General features: G+C 32.6%; 4 protein-coding genes across 6 annotated transcripts in view; 2 read left to right on the top strand and 2 right to left on the bottom strand.

Moving 5' to 3' along the window:
- Positions 1-13,955, top strand: part of LOC140987624 (beta-glucosidase 18-like) — a 35,386-nt gene extending 21,431 nt beyond the window's left edge. The window contains exons 2-13 of one of the 2 annotated variants that reach the window (XM_073456203.1): positions 10,745-10,903; positions 11,002-11,059; positions 11,158-11,216; positions 11,301-11,376; positions 11,497-11,571; positions 11,670-11,757; positions 11,945-12,197; positions 12,295-12,410; positions 12,723-12,996; positions 13,111-13,213; positions 13,342-13,441; positions 13,586-13,955. In XM_073456203.1, coding sequence (XP_073312304.1) covers positions 10,757-10,903; positions 11,002-11,059; positions 11,158-11,216; positions 11,301-11,376; positions 11,497-11,571; positions 11,670-11,757; positions 11,945-12,197; positions 12,295-12,410; positions 12,723-12,996; positions 13,111-13,213; positions 13,342-13,441; positions 13,586-13,817 — 1,581 coding nt within the window. In that variant the 5' untranslated portion in view covers positions 10,745-10,756 and the 3' untranslated portion in view covers positions 13,818-13,955. Of the gene's footprint in view, positions 1-10,677; positions 10,904-11,001; positions 11,060-11,157; positions 11,217-11,300; positions 11,377-11,496; positions 11,572-11,669; positions 11,758-11,944; positions 12,198-12,294; positions 12,411-12,722; positions 12,997-13,110; positions 13,214-13,341; positions 13,442-13,585 lie in introns of those variants that run through there. The other variant, XM_073456202.1, reaches the window with a different exon arrangement.
- Positions 2,964-4,252, bottom strand: LOC140987282 (NAC domain-containing protein JA2L-like). Its single transcript, XM_073455734.1, has 3 exons — positions 4,007-4,252; positions 3,659-3,927; positions 2,964-3,573 (listed from the first exon to the last, which is right to left on the bottom strand). The coding sequence occupies exons 1-3, from the start codon at positions 4,185-4,187 to the stop codon at positions 3,034-3,036; spliced, it is 990 nt and encodes a 329-aa protein (XP_073311835.1). The 5' UTR covers positions 4,188-4,252; the 3' UTR covers positions 2,964-3,033.
- Positions 13,956-15,290: 1,335 nt separating the features above from the next.
- Positions 15,291-18,999, top strand: LOC140987623 (beta-glucosidase 18-like). Of its 2 annotated transcripts, none has more exons than XM_073456200.1 (12): positions 15,291-15,702; positions 15,800-15,866; positions 15,976-16,034; positions 16,116-16,191; positions 16,285-16,359; positions 16,462-16,549; positions 16,757-17,009; positions 17,107-17,222; positions 17,807-18,080; positions 18,194-18,296; positions 18,425-18,524; positions 18,619-18,999. In XM_073456200.1, the coding sequence occupies exons 1-12, from the start codon at positions 15,544-15,546 to the stop codon at positions 18,845-18,847; spliced, it is 1,599 nt and encodes a 532-aa protein (XP_073312301.1). In that variant the 5' UTR covers positions 15,291-15,543; the 3' UTR covers positions 18,848-18,999. The 2 variants fall into 2 exon arrangements, with proteins under 2 accessions (XP_073312301.1, XP_073312302.1); XM_073456201.1 differs by having other exon boundaries at positions 15,293-15,702; positions 16,757-17,013; positions 17,114-17,222.
- A 24-nt stretch (positions 19,000-19,023) lies between these two features.
- Positions 19,024-20,274, bottom strand: LOC140987626 (stem-specific protein TSJT1-like). Its single transcript, XM_073456207.1, has 4 exons — positions 19,982-20,274; positions 19,676-19,916; positions 19,480-19,600; positions 19,024-19,398 (listed from the first exon to the last, which is right to left on the bottom strand). The coding sequence occupies exons 1-4, from the start codon at positions 20,197-20,199 to the stop codon at positions 19,202-19,204; spliced, it is 777 nt and encodes a 258-aa protein (XP_073312308.1). The 5' UTR covers positions 20,200-20,274; the 3' UTR covers positions 19,024-19,201.
- Positions 20,275-24,040: the final 3,766 nt, after the last annotated feature.

Below are 24,040 nucleotides of genomic sequence, written 5' to 3'. Positions count from 1 at the left end.
GATATTCTAATATACACAATTATTACATTCCCTTATGGTTAAATTGATTTTAATGGGGGGAAAAAATACCTTAAGGCCCTAAAATAAGTCACACTTCTCATGACAGAATATTGAGACGTTTAAATTAACCTCATTCATCAGAGCAACTCGAAGGCCTTTGTTTTAGAACCTAACCCAAGCTACTTCGGAAGCACGTTTGATTCAAACCGGGGGTTCCAGCAATGTCGACCTTTCTAAATCTCAACATTAACCAAACCGGATCGGAAAGGGAAACATAAAACTACTAAAGCATTCTATCTTTTGTATCAGTTTCAATCTTTTCACTCAATAATCTGTATCAGAGTCAGGAGCTATATATTGAACACGAGTAGTATATAAAATGCCCTAAATTTTGAATTTGGCTTATTTATTGTCGATTTTTGGTAATTATCGAAGAATAAAATATATTCCATTTTCTTGAAGATAATTAAGCATTGTGGAATATTTATAACTGTAACATTTTTTAACCAAAACTATTAATCAATAACATGTATCTATGCAAAAAACTAATAATACGTTATAAACTTATTAGCCGTATTTATAATTAAAAACTCTGTTTATTTAGACTTAAATTACACGTAAAAGCATTCGACAGCGGTAATTAAATTCCTCATGTTTTAATTGATTTGGCACAAATAAATCTGGACACAAATTTATTGATGATATCAGGTTTTTAATTATGCTGCATACAAAATCATCCATACACATATAATCTTAGCTGCAAGTCATGAAAGCTTGCCAAATATATNAATTTATTTAATAATATAGAAGAGCAAATAAAAAAATTAAAGGGCATTAAGTAGCTGGTTTTCCTTTTCCTAATCAAGATCAAGAAATAAATATCATGGCTATAATGCTTTCAGTAATGCTAGCTGTTGCGAATCGATTTCAAATCACTTGCTATTTTTGCATGGAATTTGTCGCTTTTCTCAATTGAAGCTGTTAATGGGGGGAAAGAGGGATATAAACCACTTTAAATTATAATATTTAACATGTAAAAAAAAATAGGAACACAGAAGAATAACTTAAATTATAAACAGAATATATTTTTTTAGATAGGAGACATGATTGTTATAAATGAGTCTCAAACTTGCAACATCGTAACAAACTAGATGAATTATCAAATAATGGACTAAAATCAATACCCTTTAAACCCTAAAATAACTCTCTAATATGTATATACAATTATTATTTATTAGATAAGTAAACAAATCATACTATTGCATAATCTATCATTACTTTTTTATAAATGATTTTATATTCTGTATATTAAATATTACTATGATATTGCATATATAATCCATCTTGTATTTTTTGTAAATGTATATTAAATATTACGATGATTGATGGTTAACATGGCGATCTATGGGTTCAATCATATATTTATATTTAATTCGTAATTGACTTTGTGAACTGAAATGTAATTGATTACACACACATGCATGCTCTGCCTCATTAATGTACATATATAATCTCGTAAGCCATGAATTGAATAAATTTGCGCATTGTTTGTTTTTTAATTGTGTGATTTGATGTAAAGCCCTGGCCACCATTCATTTAATATAATTATTTAGATGGAGCTTCTGTGTTCTTTAGCTAATTTTTATTATTTAAATTGATTTTTCGGTATCGTAATCCGAGGTATAATATCCCATTGCACACCCAATTAGGGTAACAAGGAACAACATTATCTTATCATTTATATTCGGTTGAAAACACGAGATTGAACAATCCATATATATTTTAGGATTAGCATAAACATATGTTATGCGAACGACGTTTTTTTGAAAATATAATTCATCATGAAAATTATAGTACCGTAGAGAATTGATATCAGAGATGCATGGTTAGGGATCAATATGGCCGTTAACAGACCAAGTTGTTATGAAATTGGCGCAGAGCCGGTTTGGTATAATCCGGTCCAATTTTGAGTCGGTCAAATACAGAGCAATTTTGCCTAAAAAAATGTGTTTCAAGAAAGCAGTGTGATAGGCCGCCAATTGATGTGCTGAAGACCCAATAAGCCTCTGCAATAATAACGATGATAAAGAAAATAACTCTATTTTTCCTCCAGTAAGCCTTTTTTTTTTTTTATATATATATAACGTAGCTCTGGACTTGGAACCACACTCGTCGAATTATGGCTTTTGGCCCAACATATATATGTCCATTTTTTGAACAAAAAATTATTTAATAAAAATTTTATATCCAGAAATTTCAGACTCGACTATTGTATTTTTTTATATAAAATAAAGCTTTTGGCTCGTTATATTTTTATTTTATAATTAATTTAGAATTTTTTTAATCAATTTATAATATTAAAATTTAAAAATTGTACTTTTCCAAGAAAATAAATGAGAGATACTTTTGGTCTGAGGAATAAATTTTCATAAATTTGTCGGTATTAAATTTTAATAAAGCATGTTTTTTTAGTAATTCTCAGCACATTTATTTTTTAAGTAGCATGAAGCATTATCCTATAGGAGAATATTCTTGTTCGGACTTTGAAACTCAAGCTGCAGTCAACCTTTTGAAGTTGTGCATTTTGAACGTGATTTCGCACGAGTTTTGCATTTGGAATAAAAGTAAAAATGAATATGATATATTATATTATTAAATAAAAAATATCATGTAATGAATTGAAAATATGATAAAAAGAAGTATAATTTATAATATTAAGATTTGATTCTTTTGTTATTTTATTTTTAACAAGAAAATGCAAAGCCAATTGGATAAAAACAAAGCACTTTCCGTTGAACTTTCGACTCTCAAATATCAGGACAAATTTAGTTTTAATTCCTAACTAATTAGAGCTTGAATGTACAACGGGCGATGCGTGTGTAAACAAGAATAAAATGGGGCAGCTTTGTCAACAATTTTGCTTCAATCTTCTCTCTCTCTATTAAATAAATAATAAATAAGTCTTCAAAAATAATTATAATATTAATAATGTCTGCCCCAAAGAATTTCAAGTATTTACACAATCCCCACTAATTAAAAGCCGAACCCGCTGCCGTGGGTCGGGCGACGAATGCGAAACGGGTCAAGTCCGCCGGAATAGATTGGAGTAAATGGACTCGTGCTTCCCGGGAAAAATCCGGAATTGTCGAATATTCGTTGAGTTTGGATCCCGCTTTGTACTTCGTCTTCGACAAAGCTGATCCCAAATTGAGGCAAGGGAGGGGCATACATGTCATTTCCTCCATTCGTTATGTTCATCTGGGTCGTACCAGGTTGCTGGGCCGGAACGATTTCGCCCAACGAGCTAAGGCCAGCTAAAGTGGCCCAATCAAAATTCCCAGAGCCCAATTGATTCAGATTCAGCTTCTGATCTTCTTGCGCCATGGGATTCATGCTTGGCAGAGACAAGAAACGGTCATCAATGGCCGGCAAGGACTCCAAAACGTCGTCGTACTGAGATGAACAGGACGACGAGGAACCGTGACTATACTCCTTGCTCTGGACTCCAGAAATGGCGGGTTTCTGCCCACTTGAATTCTTTTTGTAAATTCGGCATAGGACCCAATCATCCAGCTAAAAGAAATAAAGAAAAACCCATCAAACTCTAAGTAACACATCAAGCAAAATAATATTATTTTTTTAAAATGAATTTTCTTACCCTAGAGGAGCCGCTCTTTCTTGGAGATTCAGAAAGTCTGTACTCATGCATAATCCAATTGGTTTTTGTCCCTTTAGGTGCCTTTCCAATGTAAAAAACGAGGGCTTTCTTTATACCAACTTTTCTTCCTCCTGTTGTAATGATCTTATCAGTCCCGGTGGCTTTCCAATATCCAGAGCCTGCAACTCTATTTGGCCGCGATCCATTCGGATACTTTCTGTCTCTGGGGCTGAAGAAATACCATTCTTTTTCACCAAATATGGCTTTGCCTGCACAAAATTGAATTTTTAAGTAAGTTTCGATCGAAAACAAGGTCCGTTGGAAAACATATTTATATAAGTTACTTACTTGGAAGATCCCAAGGATCAAACTTATACAAATCAATATCACCAATTATCTGCAGAGAGAATTGATGGCCTGCAACTTTTCTGCAAAGGTACTGCACCAAGAGCTCCTCATCAGTCGGGTAGAACCGGAACCCGGGAGGCAACGTCAGCTGTGAAAGCGGGTCGGTTTCTTGGAGTCCCATGTTTCCTAATAATTCAGAGAATCTGCAAAATATTTGTTTTTCTATTAGAATTTTTTTTCCTTTTTTTCTCCGATAAATGTAGAAATACAGCAGGTATATATAGAGTAGAAGAAAGAGATAAGTACGGTCGTCCTTTTCGGAGTGTAAAAACGTGGGGCCAAGGCATCGCCGTTAAAAATATGACACGTACCGGAGTTCGCCTATCGTGTGGCCGACCTTATCCAATGGTTAAAGAGAAGGTGCATGAACATGAAATTAAAGCACGATTATTGTAGTCATCTGAACAACTGTACAGCAACGACCGTATCGCGTTTCTCACCACGCTGGCCGCCACGTGCCGCAAATATTACAGGCCTCGTGACATCACTGTTGTCGTCAACCTCTTACTTCGTATGATCACTTGCAACATTACCTTTTTCTACACATATCCCTACATTGACTTTGCGTATTTTATTATATAATGATAAATAACGATCGATATCCTACAACTTTTTAAAAATATTATTAATTACGTTCGAATTCGTTAATCGAGATCACATTTCAAATTTAAAATTTTAATATTAGAAGATCGCGCGAGTTGTTGAGAAAGTGAAGAAGGTATATAATATATACGTGTGTAATACTTCATTAATAGATTCATCAAGATTAAGCTCAAACCGAACTTTGGATCTCCAGTTCATTCCTAACCAACGTAGGTGGAGCATGATAGATCTCAAGTACTCTCTTAGAAATATCAAGTTTAAGAGTCTAATTATTCATTCACTATATTAATTCTTAACAACATCTTCAGCTGTTCTCTCATTCTATTATCAGTACTTGACTCGAGCGTCGTAAGAGTTACGTCAGGACATCCTCCCGATCTCCTTCTAACGATTTCTTTTGTGATTTCAAGCCAATAATAGATTCGATATTTGAATTCGAACTAGTTTAATCCACCGAAGTCGAATCTTATATTTTTAGTGAGTATTAGTGTGAAAATTAAAGAAAGAAGGCATTTATTTTAAAATGCGTGGATAAATAGTGGTAGGCCACGTCGATAGGTCGAGAGGAGAGGAGCGGTAGGTTAATGTAAAAGAGAGGAGAGAGTATGAAAAGTAACACGTGGACATAAGATGAAAGTGGGGGCTTTTAGAGTTAGGCAGAATATTTCCTAACCAATGGCCGACGGAATAAAAAGCAAAACACGATTATTCGACACGTTATCATTTGTAGTCTAGCGACTTTTGTCTTCTTCTCATCATGCATCCTTTGATTTTAAGGTTTCTTTCACTCAAACGCACATCAAATAAGTGCAGTTTCGCGCAGCCAAATTTACAGACGAATGTAATCTTATCTTAATATACAGAACGGGGACAACTGAAATAAAAGTTAATTTTCTTTAGATTCTTTATCAAGTTTTTTATCATTATTATATTAACATAGGCATATGTTAAATTAACTTTTAAAAAATGATTATATAATTACGCAAAACGTGTGCATCGGCGACTGCGAATGGAGCTAACTTTCACGTCAAAAGCTTGACTTTTGTTGATGCAAATAAATTAATCATGCAATGTTTTATACGATTTTTATAATAGATTTAGTGCACGTGGTGGCATTACAAGTCTTCAATTTATAACTAGGAATCAATTAATTGTTTGGTGGGTCAAAAGGACAAACTCTTTTCCTAGTAGTATGGTTTAAGATTACAATGATTGCATGATATTGGGATAAGTCTTAGAGAACCCCAGTTTTTTAGTTTAGGTTTGCTGTCACGCAATTTAAACTTTTGACTCCTTGAGACCACATAGATAAGGATATGATTGATTAAGTTCTGCGTTTTTTAAAGTTTAGTTTTTTTATTTTTATTTTATAAAATATATCTTTCTAGATTATTCTATGTTTTTGTAATATAAAAAAGGCTCTGATTTGGTATATATATACATTAATGTTAGGAGTGTTCAACTATGATTTGGTTCAGTTTTAGATAAATATTCGAGTCAAACAATATTATATCTTTTTAAAGAATCTCAAACCAAACCAAATCAAATCAAAATAATAAATTTTGGTTCGGTTCAATATGATTTGGATAACTAATTTTAAGTTTTATAGTGATTTAGTTCATGAAATCATGTAATTTGGAAAAATTAGCAATTGTTACTAAAGTCATTAACAATAAAATTAAAACTAAAAATAAAATAAAATAAAGTATACATATATCCAAGAGAATTCACAGTAAAATAACGAAATTTATTACATCATTTTTATATTAATGTAATGGGTTTAGATCGGTTTGTTTTGTTTTTATCCAAAATTTGAACCAAACCAATTTTTACGATTTGGTTGATTTAAAACCAATCCAAACCGTGATTACATGTGAACTTATCTAAATCACACGATTTGGTTTGGTTTTACAGTTTGATTCGGTTTCTGAACAGTACCCCTAATTACTATCGGATATACATATATATTTGTGATTTTTCAAAATATCATTCAATAATAGAGTACATATTAAAAGTGTATGTTGATAGCTATAAAATATTAAATTAGTATGGAACTTATTTTTAGCCTATGAAAACAAACATAGACATCACCTTTTTTATTATTATTTATATTCACCACCAAACAAAGCATATGTGGAAGAAGCAAATTCAGGCGAATATTCCTTTTCAAGCCAATAATAGTTCCCATGTTAAATGATGAACTTACTTTAGCATGAAAAAGATTCAATTTTATCTCCAACTTCTCCATCTCACGGCACAACTCAACTTTTATTTTTATAATCTTACTTTTTTTTTTTATAAGGAAGGACAGCAATATTTTTTCCTCATTTTTTAATCTTTGTCATTAGAATGCTTACATAACGTCGGAAAATATCGACTTGACACCAAAATATGATGATGTGGCGTAAGAAAATAATAAGGTGTCTGTGTCACGATACCATTTCGAAAAAAACAAATAAAAAATGAGAAAAAAAATCCAAATTGATGATTGGAATCGTGAATTGAACAATAAAATGACAAAGATAAAGAATAAGTAAAAAAGACAAAGTAAACAAAATAATCATGTGGTTTGACCCGAAAGCTTTTGCCAAGACAAACTCTATCAAAAACTTAATTAATTATAGTCATCGTAATCAGATAATTATAATCTTATATTTTCACTGTTAATAACCTGCATATATATATGCATCATATTTGAGCCCAACATATAATATTAAAACCAAAATTTCCGCAAAATCTTTTTTATTATATAATATATGTATAGATGCATGCACGTACGGTTATCAGCATCCAATGTAAGAGACAATTAATACAGAAAGGGAAATACTGAATAAAGAGATGGAATAAAATGGAAGGAATTAATGACAACTTTTTATGTATTTTGGCAGAGGAGAATGAAAGCCCGAACGATACATGCAGACCAGTCCGATCGACCTAGAAACCATTAAAGGAGCGATACCGTATTGTTAGGTGCATGTTCTGTGGTATATGGCATCGCCAACAGGCTTGGTTAGATTCGATATTATCGAGTGCTCTGCCAAATATGTATATAATTATGCAAACCTATTAATTTCTCTTTTTTTCAAACAAAATTTCATCCATCAAGAAACTTAATGCATACATACACAAAATAAGCTGTCACCCATTATTGTTAATATTGTGCGCATTCACGTAGTTCTTTCTTCTTTCAGAAAGGTTTCATAATCACCAGATTCTAGTCCAAGTCATTTGGCACTAAGGGTCTAGGACGACCCTAGCTAGTTGTCGAGTGGCCAATTCATGTTTATACTATGTCAAATCTTTACGTTTTAGGAAAAAATTATCCAAAATAAATTTTCATGTGTAAACATGCATTTTCCAAATATATATATTTACGTTTCACAACCCAAAAATAAATATATATTTTAAATAAAAAAAGAGGTTAAGGTACGTAACTCGTTATGTAATATGCATATATATAGAGGTAATTAAGTAATTCGTTATGAGATTTCATTTTGAAATAAAGTGTTGCAAAATTTAGCATATCAATTACTAATCCAAACTTAATTATATAAAAGAAAAAAATTGAAACTAGCGCATAAAGTAGAGTTGGGGATTTCATCCCACAAAACGACAAACAGGCCTTGAAAATTCATAATTGTATCTAATATTGAACTAGTACGCGTTTTTGCGTTCTCCAATTAATACAAGAAAACGTGTGTTTTTTTTTTAAAAAAAATTTGTTTAATTTCTTGTTTTCATCACATGCTTTAAAAAACGGAAATAATATATTTATAACTATTGTCAAGGTTTTACTAGCAACGTTGAATATTCATGTATCTAACGATGGCCGATATAATAATTTCGGCAATTAAGAATTTAAAATGGGTACCAGAGAAACAAATTAAGATTAGCCACGTAGTTTTTGTCTGGCTTCATAATCAACATAATTTTCGACCACAAATGTCGAGCATCCACTTGGTTGTGTTGTGATTGGCCAGAGTATGCAAATTAGCACATATACAATTTATCTTATAATTTTTTATTTATTAAATTAATCATAAAAATTTTGACTTTCTATGATATTGAATTTTTTAAATTCTAAATTTAATATTTAATATTAAAAAAAATTGTTTATTAATATAATCCTATTTTCTTTATCCGATAGGAATATGTTTCAAAGAATCTTATTAAGATCAAATTAAATATAGATATATTGAATAATAATTGATGCACATAGAGAATCAAGATACGATAGAACAAAGAGAACTCAAAAAGGCGAAGTATTGTCGTTTTACTGTGTTGTCGTGATGTATTGGAGATATTTGAAAACAACACACGTACAAAGTGTTGATTGAAAAATTGTTTTGTTGCTCCGAATTCCAGCCACACAAATTTGCATTATTGTGTTTTGGTTATTTTTGTTATTGATATGATATTTTAGGATGCAATTTACTTTATTACCTTGTTGAGGAACATAAATTTTCATTTATTCACTAATATTGGTTTTGCGAATTCGATTTATTTTCTAGTGATTATTTTGCTATGAAACATTACACAAGTGTGTTCATCACTTCTGCATAATTATCTGTGTGTTATTTTTAATTAGTTTATTTATTTGTGTGTTATATTATTCTACTGCATATTATCACGAGGTATTACAACATCCGAGACAATACTTATACTTTATACACACTGTGTACTATTATATTAAACAAAATGCTTTCACATAGACTCATGGGCGTCTTCACTCTTTAGCCACAATCTCTCTCAAAATAGTTTTTTAAGGGATCATACTTTAAAAAAATAATGATAATAATAAAATAATTTTGGAAGATACAAATCTTCTTCCTATTCATAATTATGTATCGCTTGTTTCAAATTTAACAAGTTTTTGTAACTNAGAGGGGTTGGAGTAAAAGATTTTGAAATAAATTTCTAATTGTTATCACAATATTCTTGGTTAGATTATTAAAAATTAAAGAATAAGTCTTCTATGAAACAGTCAACCTTGTCACTATACCTACAATAAAAAGTAATACTTTTGACGTAAAAAGTAATAGCTTTTAGCAAGTCAGGTTGGGTTGGAAATCTATATTGATCCGTGAGACAGTCTCGTTTTTTTTTTTTTGAAAATTTTAAATCATACAGATCACAGTAAATGATAGTGTAGGGTTGCTGTTATGGAAGATAATAAAAGCATAGAAGATAGAGATATAGAGCAAGATCTCTTGGATATAAAATGACGATGGCCCATTCAAATCAATGCATAAAAAATGTTAAAATGTGGACGGATAAGCATACTTGTATAAAAACATTTTGGGATATTAAGAAATCCAAAGACGGCCCAAATCATACCATAAGTGGCCGTTCCAACGGATTAATTATTGGGCAACCCAATGTTAGATTCAGTTGGTCCCAGGCCAGCCCACCATTTAGCATCCCAGATTATGGAATGCTAGCCCTGCCCATTTTCAAAAATGGCTGACATTTATATACTTATATGTCCGTTCAATCAGATAATATAATAATTTATTAGCCATTATTTAATATATTTTTAAATCAATAGATCTTATTAATATAATCTTAAATTATCTCGCTTTACAAAATAATAGAATAAAATTTTGTCGAGCAATTAGTATCTTCCTTTAATTAATAATAAAATTTTCATGATCTTAATTCTATTGATTTATTGATATTATAATACATTAGATGAAGTTGTTTCTTCTAAAATTTTAACATCCCTCCATTAACATCTTGCTTATTATTTTATTTTAGGGGTAAATAATATAATATTTATTAATATTTCAGGGGGGCAAAAAAAAGATTGGGTCGAAAAATCTAATGGAAAAAATATACGCAAATTACATATACAAATAGTGTGTGTGTGTGGTTGTATTGATTTATGGTAAGACCAAGTGAAAAATTCTTTACGAAATTTAATAATATAAAATTGATCAAATCGACATTAATGTCACGTGGAAAATGAATTTTTCGTTGGGATCCCCGAAACATGAAAGTAATCACAGTAGATAATTGTGATTCGATGGTGCATATGAGTCGGCTACTTCTGCTTGGAGGTGGACAGGATATTCATTTACTGAGAAAATGAAGAAAAATACGACAACGGGCAGCGTCTCCCGCTTCTTAATTCTGCTTCTACCGGCAATTGTGGCCGTAAAATCCTCCATCGACATCAAAAGATCGGATTTTCCAGATGGGTTTCTCTTCGGAACTGCTACTTCTGCTTATCAAGTCATCATTTTCACTATTTTTTCCTTCCTTCAATCCCGCCTCTATTCAAGAACCAGTCTTCAGAAGACTGTTAATAGTGACTTTCTTGCTTTATTCAGATCGAAGGAGCATATCTTGAAGATGGTAGCGGTCCAAGTAACTGGGATCATTTTTGCGGTATTGTTGATTGTGACATGACTTTCTTGCATCATATTTTCTATTTTCAGTTTTTATGTGATTTTTGCAACGTCCGAGTATTTGATTATGTTTTTCAGGTAATTTACCAAATGGGGACAACGGTTATATAGCTGAGGATTATTACCATCGGTACATGGTAACATTTACTAATTCTCCTTTTTCTTGGATTTGATTTAAGAATTTTTAATGGGTTAGAAGAGATTCAACTAATTAATCTCAGGAAGACATTGAGAGAATGCATTCTCTTGGGGTTAATGCTTACCGATTCTCAATTTCTTGGAGCAGAGTTCTTCCTAGTATGTGTATAGAACTTTGATTTGAAGCTCCTGTCTTTGATGTGATTTTTTTCTCCTTTGAAAGAGATATGATAATTTTTTTCTTTCTTTAATTCGGACATTCCGTCTGATTATGTGTAGAAGGGAAGTTTGGGGAGGTTAACCAAGCCGCTATCATCTTCTATAGCAAAATTATAGATAACATCCTACTTAGAGGTGATATACAAATGAGTTCTTTAAATTTTCGTTGTTTTAACCTCTGTAATTCGAACTCATAGTTTGTTTCAGTTGATAAAAGTTATGGTTCAATGTAGGAATTCAGCCTTTTGTGACTATTCACCACTTTGACTATCCTCAAGAACTTGAAGACAGATATGGGGGCTGGCTCAGTCCTTTAATGCAGTATGTACAGATCATGTTTGTTATACAAAAATGATAAGTTATTCTTATAATAACACTCTTCAACCGAGTAAGTTGGTAATGATATTTTCATATGTTCTCCAAATCAGTACCATGCACATGTAACATGAGTTTGTATGACAAATTTTATGTGGTTTGCATACATTATGTTGTGTATTTGATTTAACAGGGAAGACTTCGTCTATTTTGCTGAAATATGTTTCAAGAATTTTGCGGACCGAGTGAAGTATTGGGCTACAATAAACGAGCCAAACTTATTTGTCGAAATGGCTTATGTAAGAGGAACATATCCCCCTGCTCGTTGTTCACCGCCATATGGCAACTGTGCCCAAGGAAATTCAGATGTGGAGCCTTTGACTGCCGCGAACAACATGTTGCTGGCCCATGCCAAAGCTTCAAAACTGTATGGCGAGCAGTTTAAGGCAAGTAATTATTATCATGCAATCTTGGAAAATGATGATGGTTTTTGAACCACAACAAATCATATATCATTCTTAATAGCGGAAAATCTTGATTTAGTTGGAAGTTAATGGTATGATCGGCATCATTGTCCATGCGTTTATGTACATACCACTGACGGATAATAAGGAAGACAAAGAAGCTGCAAAGAGGGCCTTGGCTTTTAATGTTGCCTGGTAAGTGCTGCAATCATCTTATGTAGCCCAAAAAACACAAACTCGAGGTTTACGCCCATGAAGCTCAGCAAAAGTTAAATACTTTTAGTAAACTTATTGAAGACACAAGTCTATATATGTTATGCCTAAACAAAGTTTTGGATGCCTATATCGAGATTAATTTCTGAAACAAGTTTCAAACAGTATTAAACATTAGTTGCTTATAATACGCAGCTATTTTAGCTCCACAAAATTTAGGTTAAGTAAAAATGGTTCATTCACTGTCTCTGATTATACTGATTAATGTATAAACTTTTCCTTGTTATTAAAAAGGATTTTGGATCCTGTTGTATTTGGCGACTATCCCCCAGAAATGAGATGTTACCATGGAAACGAATTACCTAATTTTTCGTCAGATGAAAGGGCTCTTCTACGAGATAGTATTGACTTTATTGGGATAAACCATTATAGCACATTCTATGCAAAGGATTGTATCTATTCGAGTTGCATCTGCAATGATTCTAGCTGCACTAAAGGTAATGACCGTCCACTCCGAGGATTTGTGTCCACTTTTGTAGAGCGCAATGGTGTTCCCATTGGAGAACCTGTAAGATATTTTAATTTTGTATCTCTGGTTAACGATTTTCATTCATTAACATAAACCGTTGTTACAAAATACTTCGGCAAAAATAATGAAACATGTAACTCGTTTCTCCTTCAGACAGGGATGATCCGATTTTTCGTTGTTCCGAAAGGCATGGAAGATATTGTGTTGTATGTTAAGGACAGATACCATAACAAGGCCATTTTTGTGACTGAGAATGGTATGTCTGTGCGTGTAGCTTTCTTTCTCTCCTTATTTTAGCCTCATTTTCGCTGCGAAATCTTTTGATATTTCAGTAATTTTTCTCTTTTGGTATCTTAAAGAGGTTGAAACTTACTTCAATTCCAGGTTATTCTTCCCCGGACAACGAAGATAAAAGTTACCAACATGACGTGAAACGAATAAATTTTCATAAATCGTACCTTTCTTATCTTGCTAAAGCTACAAGGTATTTAATTGCTTTTTTTTTTTAAAACTTATTGCTATGGTTTGTTAGTTTACCACACTCCTCTTTTTTCTGGTTTTAATTTTGGGTGCTAGAATCAGGTGCTTGTTGCATGTATTCTTGATTTGATCATAAATTTATCGGCAGGAATGGGGCTGATGTGCGGGGATATTTTATATGGACTTTGATGGATGATTTTGAATGGGCAAATGGATACAAAACGAAATTCGGATTGTACCGAGTCCATCTTCCAACATTAAACAGAATTCCGAAACTATCTGCTGGTTGGTATAGAGATTTCTTGAGCAATGCTAGCTCCAGCGACGTCGAATCCTCTGATTATATTTTGTCTGATGAGAAGAAATACATGGCATATTAGGGGATTCATAAATTGGAAAACAAGAAAATTACTGTGTGGCTGTTTGTTTGAACTGTATGAAGATGCAATAGAGTGCTGTAAACTTGCGTACCTCCCTCTTTCTATCAGATGTGTAGTTTATAAAAGTGAGTTGGACCATTAAGTGTCTAATGCAAAAATTATCATAGAAGATAGATAGTGCTTTTGTCTTTCTCCATCTATTAAAAGAAAGCAAGTATTTATACACAAAGGGGAGTGACATTTTCGTAAATAAAAAAAACATCAACATAAACTCCTAATGAACCCGACATAAGATTGTCGGCACAAGAATTTGTAGATGGGAAACCATTTCACAATATTCAATATCCAAATGCATCTCACAACGAGGATCCACTATTCCTCATTCAACCACATACGTAAGTTGAATCATATCGTCCTATTTTGAAGTCAATCAACAAGAGACAACATTGCAGCATAAGTGTCACGTCCCGAGCCTGGATCCGAGCCCGCGCTTGCGTGACCGCACAATAGACCCCTATAGCAACTATAGGTATTCGTCCTTGCTTTACGAAAATAATTAACACAAGTTTCTATAGAAGTCAATTGTAAGCTCATTATAAAATCATTTTAAATATTTAATTTTTTAGACGTTTGAAAAAGATATCACAATTAAGTATGCCTACAAACAAAGAGGAGAATGACATATGTTCACAAAAGAACTCAATCCGTGTATTTAAACTACTACAACAAAACATTTAAAAAAATTTAAATGAACACCAACATCGAAGCAACATATTGACCAATTTTTAATAATAATAATAATAATANGCCATCAACAACACCGAAGCAACAACCAATTTTATTATTATTAACTAACAAAATATTATTAATTGATAAAATTAAACCTTAAACTTTGATATTTGAGAAGGGGAAACATTCGGAATTCAAAAGAGATTAAAATGGGGAAAATCAAATGACGGAAATCCAATAATCAATGGGCAATTTCGACAAATTAAAAATATTAATGTAAGTAAATAATTCAGAATTATATTCATATTTTTATAGAAAATATTAGATAGTAGAAAAACTTATATCATTACTAATATATCGTACCAATTACTAAATGAAAGAATTAATTTCAGACCTATGGAATAAAAAAAAAAAAAAAGCAATTGATGGAGGTGGTGATATTGTGAATCAAAAAACAAATTTCAATTCGATAAAATAAATTCACAAATATCTTAAAGACCTGTTGTTTTTCTTGTCTTTTGCGGTGTTTGTGGTGGGTAATTGTTTTGTCGGGGCAAGAATATGCAGACCATTCATTCGTCATCTCATAGTTGGTAATCTGTCCAAATCGAACTTTTTAAATATATGTATTTCCCAGCAAAAGATCTTCCCATCATCTGCAGATTTATTCATCAATCTTTTATTTAATTGTAAATTTAATCAAATGTCTTGTTTATATTTTTTATTTTAGGCAATCGAAAATATTATATCCATTAATATTTCTAAAACTTCTGGGTTGAAAAATATAGGCCCCCCCTTGATGCAGATTGCTTGAGTATGTGTGTGCAATTTTTGATAAGATCGTAAGAACACGTGAAAAGCATTTCATGAATTTTAATAATAACAAATTCAATGGACAAAGTTTTCATGAGATCCCCGAACGTAAAAGTTTCTACTTCACTTGGGTCGGGATTCTTCTACTTGGAAGTTGGAGTAGGACAAGATATACTGAGAGAAAATGAAGAAAAATCCGACTACTTGCCGCGCCTCCCGCTCCGTAATTCTGCTTCTACTGGCAATTGTGACTGTCGAATCCTCCACCGGCGGCAACTTTGACATCAAAAGATTGGATTTTCCAGATGGGTTTCTCTTCGGGACGGCCACTTCTGCGTATCAAGTAATCATTTTCACTCTTTCTCCTTACTTCATTCCCACGTCTGTTAAAGAACTAGTCTTCAGAAGACTGTTGATAATGATTTTCGTGCTTCATTCAGATCGAAGGAGCATATCTTGAAGATGGTAGCGGTCCAAGTAACTGGGATCATTTTGCCGCTGTTGGAGGTATATTAGTTTTGATTTTCAACTGTGATAGGACTTTCTTGCATCCTATTTTCTATTTTCAGTTTTTATGTGATTTTTGAAACGACCAAGTGTTTGATTATGTTTTCAGGCAATTTATCGACGGGGGACAACGGTTATATAACCGACGATTATTACCATCGGTACATGGTAACGTTTACTACTCCTTTTTATTGGGTTTGATTTAATATTTTTTAGCGGGTAAGAAGAGATTCAACTAACTGATCTCAGGAAGACATTGAGATAATGCACTCTCTTGGGGTTAACGCTTACCGATTCTCAATTTCTTGGAGCAGAGTTCTTCCTAGTATGTACATTGAACTTTGATTTGAAGCTCCTGTCTTTGGCATGATATAGTTTTTTCTTGCTTTAATTTGGACATTCCGTCTGGTATGTGTAGAAGGGAAGTTTGGGGAGGTTAACCAAGCCGCTATCATCTTCTATAACAAAATTATTGATAACATCCTACTTAGAGGTGATATACAAATGAGTTCTTTAAGTTTTCATTGTTTTAAGTAACCTATGTAACTCAAAGTAATAGCTTGTTTCAGTTGACATAATTTATGGTTCAATGCAGGAATTCAGCCTTTTGTGACTATTCACCACTTTGACTATCCTCAAGAACTTGAAGATAGATATGGGGGATGGCTCAGTCCTTCAATGCAGTATGTACATATCGAGTTTGTTAAAAGAAAATGCTAAGTTATTCTTATGTAACACTCTTTAACCGCGTAAGTTTTATGTGTAATCAGGAATTATTTGTGTGGTGATTTTTTATGTTTTCTCCAAATCAGTACCATGCACATGTATCACGAGTTTGTAAGTCGAATTTTGTGGTTTGCAGACATTATGTTGTTTATTTGATTCCACAGGGAAGACTTCGTCTATTTTGCTGAAATATGTTTTAAGAATTTTGCGGACCGAGTGAAGCATTGGGCTACAATAAACGAGCCAAACTTATTTGTCGAAATGGCTTACGTAAGGGCAGCATTTCCCCCTGCTCGTTGTTCGCCGCCATATGGCAACTGTGCCCAAGGAAATTCAGATGTCGAGCCTTTGACTGCCGTTCACAATATGTTGCTGGCCCACGCCAAAGCTTCAAAACTGTATGGGGAGCAGTTTAAGGCAAGTAACTGTTATCAAGTAATCTTGGAACATGATGTTTGTTTTTGAACCATAAGAATTCACATGGCATTCTTAATAGTGGGAAATCTTGATTTAGTTGGAAGTTGATGGTATGATCGGCATCATTGTCAGTGCGTTTATGTACATACCACTGACTGACGATAAGGAAGACAAAGAAGCTGCAAAGAGGGCCTTGGCTTTTGATGTTGCCTGGTAAGTCTTGCGATCATCTTAAGTTGCCCAAAAAATACAAACTCGAGGTTTACACCCATGATGCTCCACAAAAGTTAAATACTTTTAGAAACTTATTGAAAACGTGAGACTATATATGTTATGCTTAAACAAAGCTTTGGATGCCTATGTCGAGATTAATTTCTGAAACAAGTTTCGAACAATATTAATTGCTTATGATATGGAGCTATTTTAGCTCAACAAAATTTGGGTTAGGTGAATATGGTTCATCTATCAGGATGGATGTAAGTGCAAGATCAGTGCCCAAACCCAGAAGGCTGGCATATTGGTGGAGAGCCGATTGCCTCTTCTCAATTTACCACTTTCGCTAGGTTGTTGCTCGATGAGAGTACCAATACACCTGAGAGAAGAGTCCCAAGAAACTAGTCATGGGACAGTCTCTTAAACTTATAAACCACTACACAGTTAATTATTGAGTCAATGTGAGATTGCATCATCATCATGAGAAAAGGAAGAAACAGAACGTTATTAAGAAAGAACAAAGAAAAAAAATATTCGCTCTCTCGGATTTTACTGATTAATGTATCTTCCTTGTTATTGAAAAGGATTTTGGATCCTGTTGTATTTGGCGACTATCCTCCAGAAATGAGACGTTATCATGGAAAAGAATTACCATATTTTTCGTCAGATGAAAGGGCTCTTCTACGGGATAGTATTGACTTTATTGGGATAAACCATTATAGCACATTCTATGCAAAGGATTGTATCTATTCGAGTTGCATCTGCAATGATTCTAGCTGCACTAAAGGTAATGACCGTCCACTCCGAGGATTTGTGTCCACTTTTGTAGAGCGCAATGGTGTTCCCATTGGAGAACCTGTAAGATATTTTAATTTTGTATCTCTGGTTAACAATTTTCATTCATTAAATAAACCGTTGTTTCAATATACTTTGGCAAAAATCATGAAATATATAACTTGTTTCTCCTTCAGACAGGGATGATCCGATTTTTCGTTGTTCCGAAAGGCATGGAAGGTATTGTGTTGTACGTTAAGGAAAGATACCATAACAAGGCCATTTTTGTTACTGAGAATGGTATGTATGTGCTTGTATCTTTCTTTCTCTCCTTATTTTACCCTCATTTTCTCTGCGAAATCACTTGCTTTTTCAGTAATTTTTCTCTTTCGATATCTCAAAGAGGTTGAAAGTTACTTCAATTCCAGGTTATTCTTCCCCGGACAACGAAGATGAAAGCTACCAACATGACGTGAAACGGATTAACTTTCATAAATCGTACCTTTATTATCTTGCTAGAGCTATAAGGTATTTAATTGCATCCTTTTGGACCTAATTTTAGGTGCTAGAATAAGGTGCCTGCTACATTTTTGTCTTGACTTGTTCACAAATTTATCCGCAGTAATGGGGCTGATGTGCGAGGATATTTTATATGGACCTTGATGGATGATTTTGAATGGAGAAGTGGATACAACGTGAAATTCGGATTGTACCGAATCCATCATCCAACATTAAACAGAATTCCAAAACTATCTGCTGGTTGGTATAGATATTTCTTGAGCAATACTAGCTCCAGCGACATTGAATCCTCTGATTATATTTTGTCTGACGAGAAACACCTAGCATATTAGGGGATTCATTAATTCCAAAAGAAGAAACTTACTGCGTGGCTATTAGTTTGAACAGTACGAATATGCAATAGTGTGCGTCGTCTAAACTGTATCAGATGCGTAATAATTTATTGAAGTGAGTTGGACTAGATGTGTCCTATGCATATTTTTAACCCTCTATTGTTTCTGGTTCGACATAAAGTAATAATTTTTCATGAATCTTACTAAACATTTATGCATTGATCAAGGATGAGGGCGAGACGCATTGGACGCGATCTTATTCGGACATTTACGTACTAGTTTTGGCTGAACAAGTACTAGCTACATGTAAAAGTAACAAACGACTTCTGATCGAGCAAACACCCTGGATTTCAATCACGAGCTTTGTGTATTCCATTCAACCCAATTGGTCTCACTTCCAACACGGGGAATGCTGTTAACTCTGCTGTACGAATCAACCTTGAAATTAGCCCCACAAATTACTCCTTCGCTATCCACCCTTGGCATTGGCCGGAGCTTGTTCATCGGATGTTCGAAGCTCATTAGTCCTCCTTCGCTATGAAATATACAACCTGCAATTTGCCCCTAGTTATATATTATACAACGATCAATCAATTTGGCAACAGATAACTTGTATTGGCAATTGTAATTACCCGCTGGAAATGGAGCAAATGACTTAGCACAGCCTGCTTTGATCACCTCTAAATCATCAGAGATCACCACAGAACCATCTGCTGCAATGCCCCAATACAGCTTCACTCCACCATCAGAACCCTGGAAATTTTACAATATTATTATGAAAACTAAGGAAAACATTCACAAATGGGAGCGTTGGCGTGAAGTTCTTACTAGTGCCGTGAAAACAGTTCCGATTTTACTATCATACACAACGAAAGCAAAGCTTCCGTCCAGATCTTTAATAACCTGATCCGCCGGATACGGACCACGGTCTCGAAGTGTTCTGTATGCCTCAATCACCAGCATGGCTTCGTTTGCATTTCTTGATAATCCATACTGTTTGATTTGCTCGCACAAATTGTTTAAACTCCCCGTGAAAACACAGTATATGTCATCGTACCCACAGAACAACCTGCTAGAAAACTCAACTTCAAAGAATATTCTTCACAAAACCTTGTAAAAACAGATACTTGGTACCTCTGGTTGTGGTGGAGACCATAATAATCATCTTTTCCAACGTAAGCAAGAACAGCAGCGTCTCCGAAATTCATCGAGAAAGCGTTTGCGGGGTGTGCAGACATGAATTCACGGAGGGTTTCTTCTGGGAGCTTGGGCTTTCTCGAACACTTGTGGGATGCCGGGCTGTTGAGTTCTTGGGGTGGATTCGAAAACGCCTTGTGAAATATGGCTAACATCTTCAATATTCTTCTTCTGCTTTCTGGCTCAGAGATCAAAACCGGTACGAGTTTGTGTCAAGTAAATTAAGAGTCTAAATTAAATATGTAAATAGCAGATTTTTTTATTTTATTTTATGATTATTATATCATATCATGTTTAATTTTTAAAAAATAAATAAAATTATCATGTTTCTTTTGAAGATAGATGGGCACGAGTCATGGTGTTGGACAAGGGTTATTTCTCGTATTTGGATGTCTTTATCCGTTTGCAGACCTTTTTTGTTGGGGTTTTTGCTTTCTTCTTCGATCCGTAACTTTTGGTGCGTGGGCTGCCACGTCACGATTGATTTATTCGAAGACAATTCCAGGTCTCTTTCTATTTAAAAAATAACCAATAAAAAAAAAAGACAAATCTAAGTTGGTAAAAAAACGAAAAAATTTGTTTGAGACGGTCTAACGGGTCATATAATGTGAAACAGATCTCTTATTTGGATCATCTATTAAAAAGTATTATTTTTTATGCTAAGAGTATTGTTTTTTATTGTGAATATCGGTAGGATTGACACGTCTCACAGATAAAGATTCGTGAAGCCGTCTCACAAAAGACCTACTAAAAAAATGGAGTTTAAAACGGAATAAGACGAAGAAAGCATTCACTCAAATGTTTGTTATGATAGTTTTATTATAGGTTTGTGTTGAAATTTGTTTGGATTTATTTCTTTAGGAGCAAGGACCGGATTCGAAATCTAGTTGGAGGCTTTTGCATGAAAATATTAGTTCCAAGTTTTAACCCTTTTTTAATTTAATTTTGAATTAATTTATATTAGTGAAGTAATTGAAGATTTTCTTTTTGAGTCACCGGAGAAGTTTGTCATTAATTGAGATTGGAACTCGATATTATTCTTACTGCAGTAAGTTAGATGTATCTTTAAACCCGATTCAGGGCTTCCAACATAGAGCGGTTCCAAGTATTCGACTCCTGAAAGCTGTTGATCCAAATTACAACACAAACCCAAACACCTTACCCATGGGCCTCGATTATTTTGCTATTTGTTAAAGGAGTTATCGAGAATTGTCTTGGGCCTTATGGCATCCCAAAGGCCCAATAAAAAGTGAATGGGCTTACTTCTGACATATTTATATGAGTTGACAAATCCATATTTCATTAATTTATGCTGTTAATTTCTCAAAATTTTCAAATAAAATATTGTTTATATTATAGATGACTATTATTATTAGCATATGACAGATATTATAAAATGATTTTTTAGAAAATAATATTTACAAATCATAAGCAGTATTTATTTATATTTATTAAGCAGAAGAAACATAAATAAACTCATGTTCCTTTGGTGTGTTATTTTCTAAATTTATAATTATGATATTCCCAATTATTCTCTATAATAAGAAATCAATTTCTCCAAATAAATATTTTTTTAAATGTTTCACACTCATGTTTTCCTTTAAACTTTTTCAAAACTGTCTGCTTCCACCTAATAACATAATCAAATCTCATCCGCACTCTTAATCGTTTCAATCTCTTCATTCACACGATTTTATGTTTTTTTTATTAATACATGCAACGTGTGTGCGACATAAGCTAGTAACTATAAGTTATTGCTAGACGCTAGTATTATGAATGAAATAAAGACAGCCCAAATAAGTTAGTCACTTTAGTATGAATAAACAAGCATCAAAACATTAGATTACTCATTTTTTGATTAATAAATAACGTTCCAATACTTTTATGTTTACCAACTGTAAAATTACAATTCCTAAACAATGTAAATCCATAAAAGAATTATCTTAGGATAAATTTACTTGTTTTCATTATTTATTTTAAAAAAGAAACCACTTAAAACGTATTTGAAATATATTATTCTTCTTTTTTTAGCAATTTGAAATATATTATTCTAAAAAGCATAATATTATATTGTTTCTTTTTTAAAATGAATTCCATGTATAATTCTTACATGATTTTATATTAAAATATATGCTTATTAAATTGAATATGCTCAATCCACATTTTCTTCACTGATTTTTATAAAGAAATTGATATAATTTATTTGACGACAATTATAGCCATTATATGTTAAGACCAACAACTCTTGCTTATGCCAGCATAAAATAGCGACGGGACAGCTTCTCGACACACTTTTGAATGTTCTATTATTTTCACAATCTCCGTCGTGATAGTTGATATTTTATTTAAATTATACATTAAAAAAAATTATTTTTTATGTAAATATAAACATGATTGACTCGTCTAACGAATAAAAAGACGTTCTATATTTTTTAAGAGTAGAAAGAAAGCTCAAATTTAGTTTCCTTCCATTTCCTCACACATTTGAAAGGAATCTTAAACTGTAAAACTATGATACGTTTTTCCGTTCTTTACATTCCATTAAAATCTTCAAAAAAATAAAAGTTTTTTGTTTTGGGTAAATCTTCAATTCATTTTCTTCTAAATCTCAGCTCTCCCGAACTAACTAAGCTTATCAAATCTCAACTCTGTCAAAAAAACAAAAGCTACATTGATAAGAACAAAGGTACGCATTCCCATGATTCGGTACGTACGCACCGCTACGTTATTTTACGAACTTTGAAGCCAAGTTGTTTTTGGTACTTATTTTATTTATATGAAAATAAAATTTGAAAATATCTAAATTAAAAAGGATAAGCTCGTTCACATCTCATTAAGATTTCTGTTTTATTTATTATTTGTCAGGGAGCCCGTACTATAAAAAACGACCTGATCCATCAGCTCAGAAAAATTTCAAGTGTGAGTCGAGATTTTTAGGTTCGGGTTAAACACGAAATCTGACTCTTGGACGACCTGATTGACCCGAATCTAACAAATAAAATCAAACAACGTTATCACATATTTTTGATAATTATAATTTTGTTATTGATAAATATATTTAAAAGTAATTTAGTTAAAATTTATAAACTAAGGTTTATTAAAAGTTTTCAATTTTATTAATTTTTATTTCGTGCACTCTTTCAAAGTTTGATCCGTGCAAAAAAAAAAATGTAAAAAGATCGAAAACGGGAGCTTGAAATAATTAAATTACTTTTTTATGCTTGAAAATCTTTTATTGTATATTAATATCATAAATTTAAAAATTTTAAACATGTAATATTTATTTTTGAAATATTTGAATTTTCTAAACAATTATTATTTTTTGATTAATTAATCATTTAAACCTATTAAATTTAAATATTTAAACACGTGAAACAAAAAATTATAATGTGTTTAAATCAAAATATTTTTATTATGATTATATGTTTTGAATTTTTATAATTTTATCTTATTATTTTGTTAAATAATAAAATAAAAATAAAATCGGGTTAATTAGTTTAGTCGAGTTAGTTAATGTTCGGGTTTGAAGTTTCAAGTTGTTTCGGATCCGAGTTGAATTTACATAACCCAACCCAAACTCACCCAATACAGACAACCCTAACCGTACCCTCCACCGCCTTCATTTAATTTTTTTCCTTCTTTATCTGTCACATGTGAATGGTACGGACTCCTTTATGACAGCTAATATACATCGACATCCCACCAAAATAGAAAGCAACGGTGCTCCGATATCCCACGTCATCCCTTATTTCCTTGTTCGAATTTCCAAATAAAAGACAAGTATTTTTTCCTCAAAAAAACAAAAAAGAAACGTGTTTTTTTTTTTTCAGCTCACATCAAAGTACCACGACTTATCAACGTTCCAAGTTTAAATATATATTATATTTCTACGTAATTTGATTTATTTGATCAAATATTCACAAAATATATGTTGAGAAAAAATATATATATTCGAAATATTGATAATAAATTATTATAATCATATATTATAATAAA

This window comes from Primulina huaijiensis, chromosome 11 (assembly GCF_012295235.1).
Source record: "Primulina huaijiensis isolate GDHJ02 chromosome 11, ASM1229523v2, whole genome shotgun sequence".
In the NCBI taxonomy this organism is placed as follows: Eukaryota; Viridiplantae; Streptophyta; class Magnoliopsida; order Lamiales; family Gesneriaceae; genus Primulina; species Primulina huaijiensis.
Note: the sequence above shows the minus strand (reverse complement) of the source record. Positions and strands in the feature narration are given on the sequence as shown.

Excerpts from the sequence above, each read along its gene's own strand:
- LOC140987282 (XM_073455734.1), bottom strand. The coding sequence starts at position 4,187 with ATGGGACTCCAAGAAACCGACCCGCTTTCACAGCTGACGTTGCCTCCC. Across the intron at positions 3,928-4,006 it reads TGATCCTTGGGATCTTCCAA|GCAAAGCCATATTTGGTGAA; the intron begins GTAAGTAACTTA and ends AATTTTGTGCAG. Across the intron at positions 3,574-3,658 it reads GAAAGAGCGGCTCCTCTAGG|CTGGATGATTGGGTCCTATG; the intron begins GTAAGAAAATTC and ends TATTTCTTTTAG.
- LOC140987623 (XM_073456200.1), top strand. The coding sequence starts at position 15,544 with ATGAAGAAAAATCCGACTACTTGCCGCGCCTCCCGCTCCGTAATTCTG. Across the intron at positions 17,010-17,106 it reads TGTATGGGGAGCAGTTTAAG|TTGGAAGTTGATGGTATGAT; the intron begins GCAAGTAACTGT and ends ATCTTGATTTAG. Across the intron at positions 18,081-18,193 it reads GTGTTCCCATTGGAGAACCT|ACAGGGATGATCCGATTTTT; the intron begins GTAAGATATTTT and ends TTTCTCCTTCAG.
- LOC140987626 (XM_073456207.1), bottom strand. The coding sequence starts at position 20,199 with ATGTTAGCCATATTTCACAAGGCGTTTTCGAATCCACCCCAAGAACTC. Across the intron at positions 19,601-19,675 it reads GAACTGTTTTCACGGCACTA|GGTTCTGATGGTGGAGTGAA; the intron begins GTAAGAACTTCA and ends TAAAATTTCCAG. Across the intron at positions 19,399-19,479 it reads ATTTGCTCCATTTCCAGCGG|GTTGTATATTTCATAGCGAA; the intron begins GTAATTACAATT and ends GGCAAATTGCAG.